The 22,748-nt window shown below is 42.9% G+C and overlaps 1 protein-coding gene across 2 annotated transcripts in view; it reads right to left on the bottom strand.

The window, feature by feature from the left end:
* Positions 1–13,711: 13,711 nt before the first annotated feature.
* USP53 (ubiquitin specific peptidase 53) overlaps positions 13,712–22,748 on the bottom strand; it is a 61,244-nt gene continuing 52,207 nt past the window's right edge. Inside the window, exon 15 of one of the 2 annotated variants that reach the window (XM_044301180.1) lies at positions 13,712–19,331. In XM_044301180.1, the coding sequence (XP_044157115.1) occupies positions 18,527–19,331 (805 nt within the window). In that variant the 3' untranslated portion in view covers positions 13,712–18,526. The remainder of the gene's footprint in view (positions 19,332–22,748) is intronic. The other variant, XR_006390865.1, reaches the window with a different exon arrangement.

Below are 22,748 nucleotides of genomic sequence, written 5' to 3' on the forward strand. Positions count from 1 at the left end.
GGGCGCAATACAGACAGTATAAACATTAATTCATCCCCACACCACACTCGACGCGTTTCGCCATAATCGGCTCGTCAGGAGCGTGAATCTGTGGATATTAGGATAAATAATAAAAGCTGCTGAGCTTCCGTGACAGAGGCTGCAGCTGTTAGTACGAGGTGGCCGAACGCGGCCGCTCAGGTGCACGAAATATGAGGAGAGTCCTCCTCCCCCTATGCTGAGCCACGCCTACAGGGCGGCCAATGAGGATGCAGGAGGCGCGGCATCACCGCATCATCCATCCCGCCCCCATTGTGCCGCCCCCTCTATGAGACAGGCCCAGATGAATGTCACAACATTCATGCATTTAAGGATAGAGTTATATATGCGGCGACTTACTGAACTGGCAGCATAGTACAGCACCGGTCGGGACGAGGACCGCAGAGCGGTCTTTGATACATATTGTTGAGGACACCAATCGATATGGTCGGAACAACACCACAGGATCACAAAGGATCACAAAGGACCCTGCAGCATTATTACCTAGGTGGTAACACAGTGATCAGGCAGATATAGGTTGTACTCCCTTTCTAAGTTACACAGGGGGGGTGTTTAGAATAATATGGTATACACAACCCAAACTAGTGGTTACACTCCCCTACCCCTGCTATCTTATGGCCCTGTCCGGGGCCCAGGTGTTAACACTTCTGCTGACCTACTGGCATGGAGTCACTGGTGGTCAATACCTGTGGGACACAGGGATCACGGGCAGTAGATCCTAATATTCCCCCTGTTGCACTCACAAACTGGAGATTTAGAGAAAACACGCAAAGGAGTTATACTCATTCAATCCATGAGGTTGGAGTGCATACAGGCGGTAAATCCACTGTGTCTCTTTTTGTAATAGACGCCTGTCAAAGTCGCCTCCTCTTGGCGATCTTCTAACCACCTCCACAGCCTGAAATCTAATAACATCCGCATCACCATTGTGTATAGTTGATATATGTCTGGCAATAGGGGTGTCAGCCCCTTTGCGGATGTCATTTAAATGTTCTGCTACTCTTCTACGGAATTCCCTTGTGGTTTTACCCACATATTGTTTACCGCAAACACAAGTGGCCAGGTATACCAGGCCTCTCGTTTTGCAATTTACAAATGATCTGGTAGTGAACCTCTGTTCAGTGACGCTACAAATGAATGTAGCGCCCGTCTGGATTGCAGGGCACGCCACACACCCGCCACAGCGGAAGGTCCCTTTGAGGCTGGTACTCAGCCACGTGGATGTAGTAGGGGCCTGAAAGAAGCTGTGGACCAGGAGATCTCTCAAACTACGTCCACGTCTGTACGTGATTAGAGGTGCGTCGCCTATGATATCACCAATATCTAGGTCTGATTTTAAAATACCCCAATAGGTCGTCAGCAAATCTCTCACTGTGTTGTGCGCTTCATCATATGTGGCTATGATGCGCAACTGCTCCCCTCCCATCGATCCTGGCTTGGGAGTAAGGAGGGCATCCCGATTTTGGGCCAGCGAGTGATGGTACGCCTTGGCTAGTACATGTTGCGGGTACCCCCTACTCCTAAACCTAGTCTGTAGATCACTGGACGCCGTTCTAAAATCCGACATGCTGGAGCAGTTGCGCCTTACCCAAAGGTATTGCCCTTTTGGAATTCCCCAGGGGTGGCAACTGTCCCATCTAAGGAGGCTATTGGTCGCAGTCTCCTTGCGGAACAGTCGTGTGCCGATATTACCCATCTTGTCCCTGAAGACGGTCAAATCCAGAAAATTGATTTCAGATTCCTGGATCTCCGATGTGAAGAATAGTCCCATGGTGTTTATATTCAGGTCTGAAACAAACCGATTGAAGTCCTCCACACTCCCCGACCATAAAATCAGCACATCATCGATGAAGCGTAAGCACAAATTAATGTGGTCAGCCCATCTCTGGTTTTCCGCGAACACAACTTCACGTTCCCACCAGCCCAGGTAGAGATTGGCGAAGGTCGGGGCACAGGGGCTCCCCATCGCCACTCCCCTGAGCTGGTGGTACATACGATGGTCAAAAATGAAACAGTTGTGCTCAAGGATAAACCTCATTAGTTCAAGGATAAACTCGTTATGCTGCCAGCAATGGGTGCCACGTTGACTAAGAAATGAGGCCACAACTCCACACCCCCTGTCGTGGGGTATGGAGCTTTACAAGGCCTCAACATCCAGGCTGGCCAGCATAACGTTCTCACCAAGATGAATTCCCTCCAATTTTTTGATCACATCCATAGAATCACGTACATACGAGGATAGGGACACCGCAAAGGGTCGTAGAATCCTATCCACATATGTACTGATTGGATGTGTCAAACTCCCAGTCCCTGATACAATGGGACGTCCCTTTAATGGGGAGAGTCCCTTGTGCACCTTGGGTAACCCATAAAAACAAGGGATCTGGGGATGTTTGGGGAACAAAAAATCAAATTCAGACCTACTAATAAGGGCATGATCGTGTGCTGTGTCCAAGAGGTCCTTCAATTGCCTCCTGAATGTCTCAGTTGGATTCGTTTCCAACACACGATAGCATGAATCATCACTGAGAATGTTAAGACACATGGTCTTGTACTGTTCACAATTCATTACGACAATATTCCCTCCCTTGTCCGATGGTTTAATGACAAGGGAGTTGTCGCGTTCCAGTGAGATTAGAGCATCAATCTCCTTTTTCCGGAGGTTGGGCCCAATCCCCTTGGATGTGTCAAGCATTCTCAGTTGATCTGTCACGACCTTAAGAAAAATGTCAGGCGGTGTACCATCACTTAGGGGTGGGTTTTTTGTGGAGGGCAGTTTGAGGTCCGTAAATGGACCCTCACCAACATCCCTTTCCCCTTCCTCCATAAGGGATACCAGTAGTTGAACATCCGGCAGGTCATGTATGTCAACACCCAATTCATTGCATTGTTGTTGGTTATGTGTCGCAAAGAATTTTTTCCATTTTAATCTCCTTACGAATAGGGTCAAATCCTTGACCCATTCGAAGGAGTTAAAGGAACAGGTGGGAACAAATGAAAGGCCCTTACTAAGCAGTTCCAATTCTGCCTCCGCAAGGGGTCTATCAGACAAGTTAATAATTTGTAACTTGTCCCTAGACCTGTCTTTAACTGCGGAGCCCACAGTCTGATAACCAGTTGCACCCATCCTGTGATGGCGTGCTATTGGTTTTTCCTGTTTCTTAGACTGTAGGATCTCGTGGTTTGGTTCCCTAAAAACCCCCCCCGTGATCCGGGGTTTCTACCTCTACCTCCTCTCCCTCTAGGTCCCTTATTAGAGGGCTGGAAAATGGGGTATTGACTATTTTGGTAGGGGGTACCTTCCAATTCAGTTTCCCCCTCTGAGGATGAGGGTTCTGTCTCAACCTCGAGGGTCCTTGCGGTTTTGGTCGCAAACTCAAGAATGCGTCCTTCTTTAAAATCCGCCTTGTCCCTCAAGAACTGAGAATGTTTACGCTCTTTGAGCTGGGCTGTGAATCGTTCCACCGTCTGTTGTAGAAACACCTCCTTACGCGTAAATTCAGAGTTGCTGGAGAATTTGCTCACTTCCGCAATTTGCTCCTGCAACAATGTGGTATTTTTGGTGTACAGGGCCTTTTCCTCATCCAGCAACAATGCCATAAGTCTAAGGGAACTTTCAACGGCCTCTTTTTCCCATTTCTTGCGGAACTCTAAAGACTGAATTCTGTTGGATGGGAGGAAGGGGATACGCATGCCCCTGGGAACTATTTGATGTTGAATATAAGTTTCAAGGGTTTGAATTTCCCACCACCCTCTGACTTGGTCTTTGTAAATTTTGGTGAGCAGTTTAAATGAACCAGTGATACTTAAAGCGCGGTTAGTAGGGGGTAGATCTGCTTCAGAAAAAAACACTCTGGCTTCCTCATCCCACTGGCTTCCTGTTTTTGAGGCTCACCAATGGTTTACAGGTCCTTCTAAAAAAATTAGCATATTGTGATAAAGTTCATTATTTTCTGTAATGTACTGATAAACATTAGACTTTCATGTATTTCAGATTCATTACACACCAACTGAAGTAGTTCAAGCCTTTTATTGTTTTAATATTGATGATTTGGGCATACAGCTCATGAAAACCCAAATTTCCTATCTCAAAAAATTAGCATATTTCATCCGACCAATAAAAAAAAAAGTGTTTTTAATACAAAAAAAGTCAACCTTCAAATAATTATGTTCAGTTATGCACTCAATACTTGGTCGGGAATCCTTTTGCAGAAATGACTGCTTCAATGCGGCGTGGCATGGAGGCAATCAGCCTGTGGCACTGCTGAGGTGTTATGGAGGCCCAGGATGCTTCGATAGCGGCCTTAAGCTCATCCAGAGTGTTGGGTCTTGCGTCTCTCAACTTTCTCTTCCCAATATCCCACAGATTCTCTATGGGGTTCAGGTTAGGAGAGTTGGCAGGCCAATTGAGCACAGTAATACCATGGTCAGTAAACCATTTACCAGTGGTTTTGGCCCTGTGAGCAGGTGCCAGGTCGTGCTGAAAAATGAAATCTTCATCTCCATAAAGCTTTTCAGCAGATGGAAGCATGAAGTGCTCCAAAATCTCCTGATAGCTAGCTGCATTGACCCTGCCCTTGATAAAACACAGTGGACCAACACCAGCAGCTGACATGGCACCCCAGACCATCACTGACTGTGGGTACTTGACACTGGACTTCAGGCATTTTGGCATTTCCCTCTCCCCAGTCTTCCTCCAGACTCTGGCACCTTGATTTCCGAATGACATGCAACAGTCCAGTGCTGCTTCTCTGTAGCCCAGGTCAGGCGCTTCTGCCGCTGTTTCTGGTTCAAAAGTGGCTTGACCTGGGGAATGCGGCACCTGTAGCCCATTTCTTGCACACGCCTGTACACGGTGGCTCTGGATGTTTCTACTCCAGACTCAGTCTACTGCTTCCGCAGGTCCCCCAAGGTCTGGAATCGGTCCTTCTCCACAATCTTCCTCAGGGTCCGGTCAACTCTTCTCGTTGTGCAGCGTTTTCTGCCACACTTTTTCCTTCCCACAGACTTCCCACTGAGGTGCCTTGATACAGCACTCTGGGAACAGCCTATTTGTTCAGAAATTTCTTTCTGTGTCTTAGGCTCCATTCACACGTCCGCAAAATGGGTCCGCATCCTTTCCGCAATTTTGCGGACCCATTCATTCTCTATGGGGACGGAATGTGCTGTCCGCATCCACATTTGCGGATCCGCACTTCCGCATCCGTGCTTCCGTTTCCGCAAAAAAATAGAACATGTCCTATTCTTGTCCGCAATTGCGGACAAGAACAGGCATATTCTATTATGTCGGCAATGTGCGGTCCGCAAAATGCGGAACGCACATTGCCGCTTTCCGTGTTTTGCGGATCCGTGTCTCCGTGTATCCGCAAAACACATTGCGGACGTGTGAATGGAGCCTTAGCCTCTTGCTTGAGGGTGTCAATGATGGCCTTCTGGACAGCAGTCAGGTCTTACCCATGATTGCGGTTTTGAGTAATGAACCAGGCTGGGTTTTTTTAAAAGCCTCAGGAATCTTTTGCAGGTGTTTAGAGTTAATTAGTTGATTCAGATGATTAGGTTAATAGCTCGTTTAGAGAACCTTTTCATGATATGCTAATTTTTTTAGATAGGAATTTTGGGTTTTCACGAGCTGTATGCCAAAATCATCAATATTAAAACAATAAAAGGCTTGAACTACTTCAGTTAGTGTGTAATGAATCTAAAATATATGAAAGTCTAATGTTTATCAGTATATTACAGAAAATAATGAACTTTATCACAATATGCTAATTTTTTTAGAAGGACCTGTACATCTTGTGGTGAACACTCTGTATTCACTCTGGTGAAGTCTTCTCTTGATTGTTGACTTTGACACACATACACCTACCTCCTGGATTGTGTTCTTGATCTGGCCAACTGTTGTGAAAGGTGTTTTCTTCACCAGGGAAATAATTTTTTAGTCATCCACCACAGTTGTTTTCCGTGGTCTTCCGGGTCTTTTGGTGTTGCTGAGCTCACCGATGCGTTCCTTCTTTTTAAGAATGTTCCAAACAGTTGTTTTATCCATGCATAATGTTTTTGCTATCTCTCTGATAGGTTTGTTTAGTTTTTTTCAGCCTAATGATGGCTTGCTTCACTGATAGTGACAGCTCTTTGGATCTCATCTGGAGAGTTGACAGCAACAGATTCCAAATGCAAATAGCAAACTTGAAATTAACTCAGGACCTTTTATCTGCTCATTGTAATTGGGATAATGAGGGAATAACACACACCTGGCCATAAAACAGCTGAGAAGCCAATTGTCCCATTACTTTTGGTTCCTTAACAAGTGGGAGGCACATATGCAAACTGTTGTAATTCCTACACCGTTCACCTGATTTGGATGTAAAATATCTCAAATTAAAGCCGACAGTCTGCAGTTAAAGCACATCTTGTTTGTTTCATTTCAAATCCATTGTGGTGGAGTATAGAGCCAAAAATGTTAGAATTGTGTTGATGTCCCAATATCTATGGACCTGACTGTATTTTCCCCACTGCATATTAAGTTGAATTGATTGGTAATTGATAAGTGGTAAACTGCTAAAAAAAATACGGCCATTAAATGGAATGTAGTTGGTTAGACAATGAGTTTTAAAGGAGTACTCCAATCTTATACATTCAATAACAGAGCTTTGGTCTATGTTTCCTTGTAGTTCTTCCTGGTGATGGACCCTGGCTCAGTTCCTGAAATTGTGTGGTCACCAGGTTAGGCTACTTTCACACTCGCGTTTTGGCTTTCCGTTTGGGAGATCCGTCATAGGCTTTCACAAGCGGTCCAAAACTGTTCAGTTTTGCTCTAATGCATTCTGAATGGAAAAGGATGCGCTCAGAATGCATCAGTTTGCCTCTGATCAGTCGCCTTTCCGCTCTGGAGGCGGACACTAAAACGCTGCATGCAGCTTTTTTCTGTCTGCTTGACGAAAATGAGCCAAACGAATAATAGAAAACAGATCCGTCTCCCATTGACTTTCAATGGAGTTCATGACGGATCTGTCTTGGCTATGTTACAGATAATACAAATGGATCCATTCATGACCGATGCATGCGGTTGTATTATTGTAACGGATCTGTTTTTGCAGATCCATAACGGATCCGCCCAAAACGCGACTGTGATAGTAGCCTTATATGATATCCTCTGCAAAACTATGTTTTAGCGCCCCTTTGCTTCCTGGCTGTAGTGGTGACGTTCCGCAAACACAGGTCACCATGCAGCCAAACACTGGCCTCAGCAGTGCACGGGACATCGCCACTGAGGCCACTGATTGGCTGTATGGTGATCTGTGTGTAAGATAGGTCACCGATATAGCTATTAGAGCGCAGCGCTGGAAGCAGCAGGGCAGAAAAGGGGGGCAAATTGATTTGTTTGTTATTTTACAACATATACCAGGGCTGCCTGAGTTTTAATTAACTAGGACAACCCCTTTAATACAATTGTAATAACTGAATACATTACTAATGCTGCTGTGTGCGGATTTGAAATTCTCTATTACATGATGCGGATTGACCTGCGGTGCGGATTTTAAAATCTGCCGCAAGTCAATTTATTTTATTTATCCTGACCGGATTTTCACCATTCACTTAGTAAAATCCACCTGTAAATCTGCACTAATTGATGCAGATTGTCCGCACTGATTTTCCTGCGAACACCTGCGGATGTCAGTGTGGATTCTCCGCACATGTATCCTTATATTGCTTTTATCTGATATGATTGCAATAATGTCTGATATCAGCCTATATTGTGAAGGGGAGCAGGAGATCAGAAGTCATGATTTGCATATATACACAAACTGTGCTGTATATACAGACGTGGACAAAATTGTTGGTACCCTTTGGTCAATGAAAGAAAAAGTCACAATGGTCACAGAAATAACTTTAATCTGACAAAAGTAATAATAAATTAAAATTCTATAAATGTTAACCAATGAAAGTCAGACATTGTTTTTCAACCATGCTTCAACAGAATTATGTAAAAAAATAAACTCATGAAACAGGCATGGACAAAAATGATGGTACCCCTAACTTAATATTTTGTTGCGCAACCTTTTGAGGCAATCACTGCAATCAAACGCTTCCTGTAACTGTCAATGAGACATCTGCACCTCTCAGCAGGTATTTTGGCCCACTCCTCATGAGCAAACTGCTCCAGTTGTGTCCGGTTTGAAGGGTGCCTTTTCCAGACTGCATGTTTCAGCTCCTTCCAAAGATGCTCAATAGGATTGAGGTCAGGGCTCATAGAAGGCCACTTTAGAATAGTCCAATTTTTTCCTCTTAGCCATTCTTGGGTGTTTTTAGCGGTGTGTTTTGGGTCATTGTCCTGTTGCAAGACCCATGACCTGCGACTGAGACCAAGCTTTCTGACACTGGCTAGTACATTTCTCTCTAGAATTCCTTGATAGTCTTGAGATTTCATTGTACCCTGCACAGATTCAAGACACCCTGTGCCAGACGCAGCAAAGCAGCCCCAGAACATAACAGAGCCTCCTCCATGTTTCACAGTAGGGACAGTGTTCTTTTCTTGATATGCTTCATTTTTTCGTCTGTGAACATACAGCTGATGTGCCTTGGCAAAAACTTCGATTTTTGTCTCATCTGTCCACAGGACATTCTCCCAGAAGCTTTGTGGCTTGTCAACATGTAGTTTGGCATATTCCAGTCTTGCTTTTTTATGATTCGTTTTCAACAATGGTGTCCTCCTTGGTCGTCTCCCATGTAGTCCACTTTGGCTCAAACAACGACGGATGGTGCGATCTGACACTGATGTTCCTTGAGCATGAAGTTCACCTTGAATCTCTTTAGAAGTCTTTCTAGGCTCTTTTGTTACCATTCGGATTATCCGTCTCTTAGATTTGTCATCAATTTTCCTCCTGCGGCCACGTCCAGGGAGGTTGGCTACAGTCCCATGGATCTTAAACTTATGAATAATATGTGCAACTGTACTCACAGGAACATCTAGTTGCTTGGAGATGGTCTTATAGCCTTTACCTTTAACATGCTTGTCTATAATTTTCTTTCTGATCTCTTGAGACAGCTCTTTCCTTTGCTTCCTCTGGTCCATGTCGAGTGTGGTACACACCATATCACCAAACAACACAGTGATTACCTGGAGCCATATATATAGGCCCAATGGCTGATTACAAGGTTGTAGACACCTGTGATGCTAATTAGTGGACACACCTTGAATTAACATGTCCCTTTGGTCACATTATGTTCTGTGTTTTCTAGGGGTACCATCATTTTTGTCCATGCCTGTTTCATGAGTTTATTTTTTTACATAATTCTGTTGAAGCATGGTTGAAAAACAATGTCTGACTTTCATTGGTTAACATTTATAGAATTTTAATTTATTATTACTTTTGTCAGATTAAAGTTATTTCTGTGACCATTGTGACTTTTTCTTTCATTGACCAAAGGGTACCAACAATTTTGTCCACGTCTGTATATGTGCACTGTATATATGTGTACTGTATACATATATTTTATATATACGCACACAAAGTACCTACATGTATACAGTGCATATATACACTCCTCAACATTGAAACTGCAACACCAAGAAGGATAAGCTATAAGGTTAGGAAAATCAAGGAAGAAGCAGGTGTTGTTAAGATCTGCAGATGATCACATTTTCAAGCACCTAGCTCCAGTCTGTGGCATGTGGGAGGGGCATAAAAACCAGATTGAAAGCAAAAGTTTTTTAGCCACATTAACCCTCTCATACTAATCTCCTCTCCTACTTGTCAGGGATTATGATTAGTGTTGAGCGAAGTGAGTTTCGGTTCATAGATCCGAAGTCGCTTTGTTGAAAACTTATTTTGAATGCTGTACAGAGACCCATCTCTGTACAGCATTCAAATGTATGGGCTTCGTGGAGGTGGAATTCGTTACATCCGAAGTCTCGCGACACTTGGTTGAATAACTTCAGACTTCGATTATTCAACTTGGAAACCATTTTAAAACTGGGATCTAAAGTCTGTTTCGGTACCCAGGTACCAGCCAGCACCAAAGCTGATTTTGGCAAGTTGAATAATCAAAGACTCATGAGACTTCGGACATAATGAATTTCACCTCCACGAAGCCCATACATTTGAATGCTGTATGGAGACGAGTCTCCATACAGCATTCAGATGAAGTTTTGAACTAAGCGACTTCCAATCTATGATCCGAAGCTCGCTTCGCTCAACACCAATTATGATGCTGAATACAGCTGCTAAGAGCTTTAGCGGAATCTCTGCAGGAATGGAGTTCATGAGGAGACAGCTTAAGTACAGAGAAGAGAGTGCGGGTATGGTTAATGAGCAGCAGCACTTGTATGCAGTCTCCATTACCACAGTCTGTCCTCTCTGTACTTTATGTCTCCTCATGAACTCCATTGCTAGAGATTCAGCTGAAGATCTTATGAGCTGTATTCAGTGTCACAATCCCTGACAAGCAGAGCAGAGGACAATGCAGCTATTTAGCTAATTGTTCTAAGCAGGGGCAGATTGGCCATAGACCTTACAGAAAAATTACTGCTGGGCCGATGCCCAGGGGGCCAGTTTTTGGGGATGTATTTTGTGATGGACTGTGGCACTTGGCTCTGTTGGGGTGGTACAATGTGCCACAATATGGACCCAACTACAAAACAAGGCCACTTTAAGCTCCCAGTCCACCCAGGGTTTTGCGGTAACTTGTCCTGCTGTGTGATTAGGACAGATTTTGTGTGTACTAATAGGACGGTGGCCATTTAATTTCCCCTAAGGACTGCTCCCCCAGACAAAACAAGCCATTATAGCTAATGAAAGGTATGTAGGAATATATTTATTTAAGTAAATTTCATTTTCATAAATTTATGGAGAACCCCTTTAAATTCAGGTACACTAACACCTTGGGATTACATTGATTTGGTTGTGGAACGGCCATTTATCCAGGAACCGTTATTCAACAGGACAACGCTAGGCTGCATGTTGCTTTTGGTAATGTGCGCAGTCTGCGAGGTCTAAATGTGCTACTGTGGCACATCTGGAACATCATTGGCTGGTAATTGCAAAGGGGTTGCCAGCAGCAGAACATTCTTCAGACAACCATTTATTTATCTTTGATAGCATGCCATACTTGATAATGAATAAATCAAGATGATTTGAATATTTGCATATCTTTAACATGTTTTTCATCCAGTGATTTCCATAACTTTTACTTCTTGGGGCTGCAATTTTAATGTCGAGGGTCAGTGGTGGAAGCTTCAGATTAGTCCTGCTTTGGACCAATCCGAATCTTTGAGATTTGTTTAAAAAAAAAAAAAAAAAAAAAAAAAAAAGAGAATGAGTTCCCAATCACTGTATGTTGTATGGGCTCCACTGAGCCCGCAGGAAGATGGCCAACAGTAATGGAAAACTACATGAGACTCACACATTCACCATTACTGTAATGTATTTCAGAACAAATCCGTATCTATTCAGGACTGTGGCGCACCAAACTATTCCAGTTTCGGATTCATTCTGAAAGGCTCACGTTACCAACTTAGCAATCTCTCCAAAATGACCACCGGTGTGCAAAACGTTCACAATCAATTCTGCAGTTCCCACAGCGGGTTGTAGATCTTCAAACAGACTGCCAATCCGTTAATAGTTAATATGGTAGCCTTTTGGTATAGTAGCCAAGGCGATGTGCTGGAACATAGGCTGGTTGAAATGTTATGCACTGTATCTATATGTAGTGCAATTAGTCTACTGTGCCACATGTGCAGATGGTGGGGAACTGGGGGGCCTGGGCCAGCCCAATCCTGAATGCCCTACCCCAAAAGGTAGTAGCAGATACTATGTCAGCATTTTATAAAGGGCTAGATGCTTATCTAATAGCAAACAGCATTGAGGGTTAAAAATGTAAATCCCAATAGCACTTGCTCATCTCCTCACCATGTAGCTGCAGTATCGCAGCAGAACCGCAAAAAAAAAAAAAACAGCTCCACTAGAGTTCACAATCTAAAAATAAAAACAGCGATACCGTGCTCTCCCTATATTGAAGGTAGCTGCCAACAACCCTCCGCCCTGCTAGGAAGCTCCCTGCAGAAATATGATCAGTCTAAGTTACCTTGACTTCACATTCCACAGGATCCTGATTATTTCTTAGCGCAGTGTGGGGTTGTTACAGGCACAGGTCTAGTATCTAGATACTCACACAGATCTCGGATTCTTTATGCAGACCATAGATTTATATTATGACGGAATAACGGAATCCCTTAAAGGCATTCCGTTTATGTATTCTGTCATAGAATTGCGTTAAGGTCCCTGGTAATGGAATCCATAATGCAATTCACCTTTTACCACTAAATGAAGCGTGAACGAATTTCAAAATATGAAATTCGCTCATCTCTAGTTGCTTCCTTTCCCAACAAAAAATACTGCTTAAAGTTAAAAAGATTGGCTTGGATTAATACGGGAGTTATTTGATAATATTTTACGTTTTCCTCCATTTTTTTAAATGCTTTGATGGAGATTTGAACTCACAACTGTCTACTTTAAAAGGCAAGAACCTTAACCACTGAGCTATAGAGCTCCATGTTAAATTACTGTAACTAGATTATAGCAAAACCCTCATATTAGTGTCCCACGCATTTTGCATTCATATATAATCAGAAGTAAAAAAATTGTAATTTTTTTTTTTAGTAATTACATATTTTGTGCCATACATTCTTTTACAATTACAAAAAATAAAATACTGCTGTTTTCCAGCAATAGTTTAGCATTGAGCTCTATAGCTATAATATAGGCTAAATTAGACTTAAATACACACAGTGTGTCCCCAAGCATACTAACAATGCTTGGGGATACCCCCTTCATTTTTTTAGCACTGACTCCATATATGGACACAGCTCTGACTCCAGGGATCTGAAGCAGGGGCCCCTTGGAGGATATAACTCAGCCCTGATTAGACTAAAACTTGGGAAGCCCAAACAGGATCTGTTCCTTCACAGTTATTATTGTACAAAGAAGCACAGCCATTATGCACAAAAAAATTATTTGAAAACTCAGATACGCTTTAAACAACAGTTTTGTCTATTCCAGTTTTCGTAGGCCACCCTTCCCCCAACTTGAGTGATTTTGTGACTTATTTTAAAGGTTTCCCATCCAGTTTTCAAAAGTGTCGTAAAGAAAGACCGTCGCAAATTTTGTTGCAACTTATGTAGCCCATAAATATACCATATCAGTTTAATACGTTCTTCCCCAATGTAGCTAGTAGAGAATGGCTTCATAGATAAGAAGTCCAATGGAGCAGGCATTATGAAATCATGGTCCTCCACGTGCCGGTGAACAGCGGCTGTATCAGCCATCCAGACTTGATAAAGGGGTCAGCGGTACCCTGAAACGCATCATCATTTTTTTATTTATTTATTGAACAACCGGGTCTGAAAGTGCACCCCTTGTTGTCCACACGCTTGACTTCTATGGTCTAGCGTTCTTCTACTTCTTATGAAATCAGAGGCATAAGGAAGAAAAGACTCCTCTATGCACCTCTATGACAGCACCATTACAGCTCAATACAAAACTGATCTATACGGTTGGGAGCATGAGTCCATGGCATCATGTTAACAGATCCACTTAGAGATGTTTTCCCATGACATCAATTACATGTTGTCAATTCATAAGTACCATTATGGAGAGAAAAAGGGAAGTGCACATCTGTAAAAAACTATTTATTACTAACACATTTGTTCTCAGATTGTCTTCACATGTGGACACTTATCAAGGCTTTATACAGAAAATATATGATCAATGCACAAGTAGGTGGCAAATATTGTAACATAATGCTTTTACCTTCCAATGTCTCTAGCAATGCTATTGAGTAGTAAAAGAGAACACTTGCTATGTATATGCCTATGTCCATACCATGTAGCTTGGGAACAACTTAGCAGCAACTAACCTACTGCGAAAGTTGGTGGGCACAACCCTTCTCTGTGCCGAAGATGGTTAATAGTGCTCAATGTGCTTGATGGTTTTAGTGCAAAGTCTGCCCTTTAGTATAAGTAGCTCCCACCCAACCCTATTTTTGCTATTTAAAAACATACAAGCCCTAATCATAAAATAGTTGGTGCCAGGACCCCCGTTACATTTGGACATCGAGGACTATTATACCGCCATTATTGGAACCTCTGCTGCTGCAACCACAGTCTTGACGCGCACTCTCTGGGAACGGATTTTAACATCTAAACACGCTCACCAGCACAACGAGTGCAGCGCGAGAAAAGGAGGCTGTGACAGCATCTAAGCGCCGGCTCTTTCATCTACGGAGCGACGCTAGAGAAACAGCAGGGGAACCGCGGACTGTCGGCGAAATCCCTGATTCAAAGGACTTTTTACAACAGGGGAGCTTAACGCAGGAATTTAACAGTGAGTAACAGCGGGACGCCGCTCAATATAATCACTGCATCAATTCTGATTGCGACCACTTGTTCTTGCGGTTTTATTAAACCATTCGTCCTAAGGACACATACCTCAAGGAGTGATCTACACCCCAAATACCTAGAGGCCATTCATTTTATTTTACCAACACACATTCTTATTGGTACCAATAGGTGAAGGAACCTATTTTATTATTATATATATTTTTTTTCGTTATTATACGTATTTTTATGCTTAATGTATTAAAGTGTATATGATGTATTTTATTAAACTATTAGGTTCCATTAGTTAAAGAGTGCCCAGTATCTTTTTATTATAAAATAGTCTGTTGTAGTGAAATCACTGCCCAACTTTATAAATGAAGGCAAATTAGATATATGTACCATACTGAGGAGAAACTATTGTGCTTGTCTCTGTGTGCCAGTTGCTAGATATCAAGAATAAAAGGTGCTCACATTGACTCTAAATCCCTGATAACGCTTTACCAGCATAAAACTATAAAAAGATCCTTGGGTTACATTCTCTGGCCTATACAATATACTTTTTTTTTTGGGGGGGGGGGGGATTTCTCATAATTCAAACAGGTTGATAAACTTGATTCTTATTATTTTGATTAAATTACTCCATATAAAAAAAGTTTCTGTTAGGCTCACACGGTTAGTAAATCACTCTATAAAAAGCATTTTTACACTAAATATTGCACATTAACGTTTTTTTATATCAACACAATATTAATTGTCTTGCTCTCCATGTACAAAAATTTACAAAAAAATCTGTAACAAAATTCAAAAACACATTGCGAACTCAACATAACAAAAAACACAAGAAACACAAGTCAGTTCAATTTTCAAACTCAACACAAACATAAGGAAATGTTACGACATATATATATTGTTCTAATATTACAAGCCATTTCAAAATAGAGTTTCCTGTAGTACAAATCTATATTTTCAGGTCAGAACACAAAATATATATATGTATATATATATTAGGCACAGAAGCAAAGCCATACAAAGATAAGAGGTCACATTCTACAAATAAGAAGAGGTTGTCACTTGTCCTCAACATACAGTTCAATAAAATTTATAAAACTGGTATAATAAAGAGCATATTCTCAGCTTAGGTTCAATAAAACTGCTTCCACTGGAGTGTATCTCAAGAAACTGTGTAGATACAATTTACACAGGCAATGCTTTCAAAGCAGTCGGCGTACTCAAGGGTTCTGTTCCACACAGGGCTGGTTGACCTAATGCACGCAATTTTCTGAACTGCGTCAAATCCAGGAGTCAGTGGCTCTTAAAATGTGCATTTACTGCTCCAGAAGATATTTTTTTTTCTAACTAGTGTTAAAGATATAAATAAAAACTCAGTGTACATAAAATGTTATGGTAGTGTGATCAATAGTCAACTGCGACAAAACTCTGCAACAGGTCCGTCAAGTTGGAAGGTGGGTGGCCTTAATACTGCAATACCCAGTCTCTCTTGCTTTTCTAAATGAGACATAGGATCCTATGGTGATCTAAGCTCAGTTTCGTAAATCTGCACAAGGCCCGAGTTACTGCATCCACTAAAATACATCCATATTCGAAGCTAGGGGTGGCAGGCCAAGGTGTGATTCCTGCAGGGCATCTCCATACCTTCTGGTCCCAGCCTGAAGTATGACATGCAGACTCCTGCCACATCCCTACTGCTGGCCAATCAATGGCTGGGCCTGCCTACTACTTTGTTGAGGTCAACTGGGAGGTGATTATGCCCAGCTATCCCTAGTTTCCTCAGGGCCCAGAGAACCCCTCTAAAGCTGGATCATCATGAATAAGGACATGCTAAAAAAGGGACAACCTAGCAGCCTCACCAATGTCTACTGAGCGCCAGGTGAAACTTCATCTTTGACCAAACTATACAGTCAGCAAATAAATTATTTTTCTTCCCTTCAGTTTATTTTGTTTTAGTTTTTTAGTGTAGAGTCCAGAAAAAAAAAAGGTCTTAAAACCTGTAAATGAGCTGCTATTGAAAAATTTGGCTTTTTTTTTTTTACACAAGCGATCAGGAAAGTGTGAAAGATGGATGATTTTGCATACATATTGAATCAGTTTTGTCTGCGATTGGCTTCAGTGTTTCCCTCTGGATTGCAACCGTTTGTTATAATTTTTTTACAAGCATGAAAAAAAGCCCTGAAGAATAGCGCACAGCATCTGCTAGCAAACATTGGTGAGAAACGTATCGCACATGGATGCGATGGCTACTGCTAGCACTCGCCCCATACAGATTATTTCTGGGCTGCAGAGACCTGTTTAAATAGCACAATCTGCTGGCAAAATAACGAGGACTTATTTGTCTGCATAAATGATTTCACCAGATGAATGAGCGCCTTGGTCGTTCATCAGGTGTCCGGCGGCATCCTTACACGGGCAATCGGGAATAAGGGTTTGTACTAGTAGTCGTTCTCAATAAACTGCGTGACATTTACCATGTGTAAATCCGGCATCATGTGCATAAACAAAATTAAATGAATGTGTCAGTGTTCAGCTCGGATGCGGTCCATTGGATGGATGACCCATGTGAAAGGAGCTTTAGTCTCCCCATTTGGTACCTTTACAGCACTACAGCCTCATGCATTCATTAGGCCGTGGGTCTGCCTAACCTATACAATGGCACATCCGGTCATAAACTATGGTAAGCAAGAGGTGTATAGTATTCATTGATACGGTGTTAGAGGTGTAAGTGTTCTGTAGAAACGTTGCTCGTAGGGGAGAATACGGTGCCTCATCAAAGCACCATACATGTCTCATGGTTTGAAAGGCCCCACGCGGGCTTTATGTGCCCACGGGAACAACATTTGTTGCAATTCCTGATACACTGATAATTCTACTACCTGAGCAGTCGCCAGAAAATTCTGAAAATGTGACACGCTGGGAATCTTCACCAGGCAGTAACAAAAAAAGAAAAAATTATTAAACTGGAAAAAAATTAATAAGAAAAAGGTAAGTGGTTTAACAAAAAATGCTAGATTGTATATTTGCTGACTGCACTGCCAATGCTAATTAAAGATGGAGCTTCACTTAACCTTCATAGACTAATGGCTATTGATATATAAAAAAAAAAAAAAAATCTGTATGGTTGGTAATAAGTTTGGAAACTAATCGTACGACATTAGCACTACAAATATTTTTCTGGTTCAGAAATTTGTACAAAGGCTTCAGATCTAGAGAGTGTTAACATATAAAACGGTGCATATACAAAATACATATTAAAACGACATGTGCAAGGCCTGCCCTTAATCCTCTATGTTCCAGGTGTGGCAGCAACATCCATGCTGATAATGTACCCATTAGTCACTGAGCTCATGTACAAAGCTTTGACGGCACTACACAGACCTCGTTTCATTCATTTTGTGCTCAATGAAAACAGCAGTCGGGACGAATCTTTAAAAATACAGATCGCAGTCTGTCAACTAATAATTTACTATACATTTTTTTTTCTCCTTATGTAAAAATATAAAAAGAGATATGCCATTTAAAACAAAAGGTTGGCGATTTGCCACGTACTAGCGTACAATTTATACCATTCTACCTACTGCGCTATGTGCAAATTCCATTACCTGCTCCCGCGTGACCCATGTAATCTCGTTCGGTTAGCACTTTGTTAATTGTTAACTGGAGTGAAGTGCTGGGTTACGACTTCCTAGGCCTATTATGGGGCTGCAGATTTAAGGCCATTAATACATGACAATAGATAAGCACGTGCCAAGTGAGCAATGTAATATGTTCATTGTAGTTAAAGGGGTTGTCTAGGACTTGAATGACGTCCATGATGAAGTCATTGCTGCAGGACTGACTGGGGACGACCAGCGTGGGGGATCTGTCAGGGAATAATATTCATTTTTAAATGTTCTACATGCTACTGTTCTTAGTCAAATCCTGGACAACCACATTCATGGGCGGTTAGATTATCAACCACATAATTTTATGTGGAAATGTGCAAGCTTTTCGCAACACGAATGCCATGTAGCTAAATGAACCCTGGACAATATCTGACTGACCAGTTAGAAATGAAACCTCCACAGAAGGGGACTCGTAACTAACCTGGTAGTCGGTCTACCTATTACATGGGACATTTCCAAACGCCTTCAATCTGGAAAGTGAATGATGAGCATTATCAAGGTTTCTGTGGTAAGAAGGCTCAGTAACTGTCTCGGGTACTTGTAAGTGCCCGGGATCCCTGTGGAAAGCTGTACTTTCCGTCATATAGACTTTGGGCTTCTGATGGTATTTCAGCCTATATGTGTCAGTCATACAGTTGTCCACAGAGAAGTAGGTAGTGAGGGAGACGGTGTCATTTACATGGGAAATGGGATCCAGATCCATCTTTGAGTGACAGTCATACATTGTAGATCCAGACACGTTTGGTATGTGTATTTGTAAACCACTGCTGTGATAGGAGTCTTTCTTTGGATAGTAGTCTATATCCGCATCTGGTCCGATAAAACCACCAGGCGAATGCTTCTCGGCACTGACTGAATGTACAGGAGACAATATGTCCGGGTGTGCAGCCGGTGCAAAACCCAACTCCGTTCTTGGCATAGTGCTTCGTATATACTTTTTGGGAGGAAGAGGGGGAGGTAAATTGTCACGGTGATTTCCACAGCAGCCGTCCTGCTCTTCATCAGATGGAAAATATGGGGTGTTCATGTACTGCACCCTATATGCAGAAGGACTGCCTGGAGAGTATGCCTGCCCATTCATCTGCCCCAGTGGCGAGTTCTCAATGTGAAGACAACAATTTTCTGGAGAGCAGGGCGACAGATGAGTCTTCTGGGAGTCTTCTGGCTTCATGGTGTAGTTCTTACGTAATGATAGGGAAGGTGAGCGAATGTCCTTTTTACAGTCACCAATTTGCTTCCTTTAGGAGGAACAGAAGTTAAAATTAGTAAATGCAAATGACAAAAGATGACAATACTGTGTCTAATGAAGATCAGTTCACTTTCTAAACTTCTAACAAAAGCCATCAGAGGTTTCCAAAGCTTTATTGCAGCAGCGTAGTAAAAGGGATATTTTACAATACTCCATTTCCATAATGCGGCCAAAAAGAACCCGGAAAAGCCAGAAGAGAAGTTGTGTGGTAGGGTCAAGGAGATTTTTTTTAAAGCGGCTGTGGAGCACTACAATACTGATGGCCTATCCTCAGGGTAGGTCATCAATATCAGATGGTCGGGGATCAAACGCCATTCACCCTCACCAATCTGCTGTTTGAAGCGCTTTGAATGGAAGGAGCAGTTGTGCACGGCAGCACTAAGGAATGATAACCGTAATCCTACCGCTCTGTCGTCAAGATCCAGGGTGCAGTCTGTATCCAGATGAAACTGAGTCGTCTTGCTCCGATCGGACTATTAGCTGGTAAAGGTGGCGAGGTCTGTTTAATCCCTGTTATAGCCCTGTGGTATAAACCTCGGCTGACCCTAGTTGCTAAATAATAGGAGCAGCTTAACCACAGGGCACTCGTCCTTAAAAGGGTGACCCAGTCAGGAACCTTACGTATACTGGCCCTAATCTAATCCCACTCCCTACATACACGTTTCATATTTAAAGAATCATAAGGGGAAGATTATCTAGGATTTTAAAACACAGAATGGACGGTCGGGTGATACCAGTTATACACACCCAAATGATCGCCATTAAGATGGGGAAGGGAGTGCTGGATATCATTTGGACGATCATTTGGGTGTGTTATAACTGGTATCACCCGACCGTCCATTCTGTGTTTTAAAATCCTAGATAATCTTCCCCTGATGATTCTTCAAATATGGAACGTGTATGTAGGGAGTTGGATTAGATTAGGGCCAACCAGGGCCAGTATGCAGGGGTGGGGTTCCTAACGGGGTCTCCCTTTTAAGGACGAGTGCCCTGTGGTTAGGCTGCTCCTATTATTTAGCAACTAGGGTCAGCTGAGGTTTATGCCACAGGGATTAAACAGACCTCGCCACCTTTAGCAACTAATAGTCTGATTGGAGCAAGACGACTCAGTTTCATCTGGATACAGACTGCACCCTGGATCTTGACGACAGAGCGGTAGGATTACGGTTATCATTCCTTAGTGCCGCCGTGCACCTTTACCTTCGTTTTTTGTTCAGGTGCCCATTGGGTCTTTACTACCGCTATTTTCGTTTCTATTATTTAGTATTATTTATCAATCAAGGGCCTATCAGTTTAATAGTGAATTAGTAAAAGTTATTTTTTAATATAACAATTGATCACTACTTTATGTTCTTTGCTCTTATTTTGTAGTGGCCTTCATTTTTGACAAATACACAATTGTCTCTTCCCTGTTCTCTGAGGAGCAGTTGTAATTACACTGCGCAGCATCTACAAGCGAGACATTGCACAGTGTAATTTTGAAGCAAAAGCAGCACGAGTGGAGCAGACGGTTTAAACAAATGGATCGATGGGGGTGCCGGGAGTGTTGACTACCACCAATCTGATATCGATGACCTATCCTGTAGTGCTGTACAATCACACTTTATCTATGTACATAGCTGTTTTTTTGCAGGATGACATACATTTTTTTCCAATAAATTATTTTGGAGTACTGTCACCCAGTGGCTGTAATGGCTTAATTCTAATGGATGCATCATCGCAAGTTATTCAAAAGCTCATAACATGTTTTTAATGGGTACCTGTGACAGATGCCACACAGTCCATCTGTCAATGAGTACCTAAAGTGGTTGTCCTGCTCTCTCTCTCTCATAGAAGGTATTTTCCTCCCAGCATGTGCTGCTGGGCTGGTTTCCAGCCAGGTGGGGTCAAACACTGGACCGGAGATTAAGTGCCGGTCCGGGTTTTGGCAGCACATGGCTGTCCTTAAATAGGCAGCTGGGCTCAGCAGAGATGCCTCTGTTTTTGGGATCTAAGGCTTTGTCCCGTGCTGGAGGGCTGAGAGCCGCACGCTGGGAAAACAGGCCCCCTAAAGCCTGCTGTGGACTACTGGAGGCAGAACTGCCAGCAAGGTGACTTGTGTTATATGAACTTTTCATGGTGTGTAAATTAACACCAAGACTGCAAAGTTACGTGCTGTTTTGTGCAATTGCCTCAAGTGTGAATAAACACTGATGTTTTGAGTTAAGAACTTGTATTTGCCTCTGTACTGCGCCCGATTACCCTATCTACCAGAGCAAAACTCCACAATTGGTGGAGGATGCGGGCAAGAACAGTAAGGTTGGCGTGAACGCCAATATTTTTGGTTTCTGCATTTTTCAGGCACGGTTGTATGTCGTACATTAAACCAGCTGTATTACAACCAGTGCCCCACGACAAAATGGAGGCTGTTGTGAAGGCCCTCATGGAGGCTAATCTGCAGCATCGAGACAAATCTGCAGCAACGCGAGGCTAATAAGCAGCAGCAGGAGACCAACCAGTTGCTGCTACAACATGTGATGGCTTTGCAGACAGCAGGACATAGAAACCTACCTGGCGATGTACGAGAAAGTGGCCATCAGGGAAAAGCTACCCCGTGACCAGTGGGCTGAGGTTGTCGCTCCATTCCTGGCATCTGATTCCTAGCGGGTGTATTTCGACTTGCCGGACGGTCAAGCGGCCGACTACCAAAAAGTAAAGGGCGAGATTTTGGCAAGGGGGTGAATCTGTTGGTCCGGGCCCAGCGGGTACATCAGTAGGGGTTTAAGCCGGCTGAGCCTGCGAGGACCCAGTATTATGACTTACTCCACCTCTTGCAAAAGTGGCTACAGCCTAATGTGCCAAGTCCCACGGCTATGATGAATAGACTATTGGCTGATATATTCTGAAGGTCTCTGCCACCCTCTCTCCAGCACTGGATCGGCTAGGTGTCTCCTGGCAACGCCCTAGAAATGGTGGACCTGGTGGAGTGCTACGAGGCCACTAAGAATGTTACAGGGGGTTATTTTGGAATGGGGCAGTCAAACCCCGTAAATCTCCATCCCAGACCCGGCGACTTGTACCAACCAAACCCACCCAGGTGTTAATAGTAGATGGTGAGCCACAACAACCTGGGGCAGAGTCTGTGTTTCCCCGTTTTGTGGTTCACCAGAATATGTTGTATCAGGTAAACCAACTACGGGGTGAGCCTATTGAACAGTTGGTGGTCACCAAGGCTTATCGCAAGCTTGTGATAGATCTAGCCCAACAAAAAAGTCTCGGGGGTCACCTGACCCAGCATATTCAAAGAAGTGGAAGAGTTTTATGAGTCTTGCCCGACCCGCCAGATAACTAGCCCCCAGCCACATTTTTGTAGTCCCCTAGTACCTCTCCTGATTATCTAAGTACCATTTGAACGAATAGCTATGGA

The sequence above is a fragment of the Bufo gargarizans genome, chromosome 1 (genome assembly GCF_014858855.1).
Source record: "Bufo gargarizans isolate SCDJY-AF-19 chromosome 1, ASM1485885v1, whole genome shotgun sequence".
Classification (NCBI taxonomy): Eukaryota; Metazoa; Chordata; class Amphibia; order Anura; family Bufonidae; genus Bufo; species Bufo gargarizans.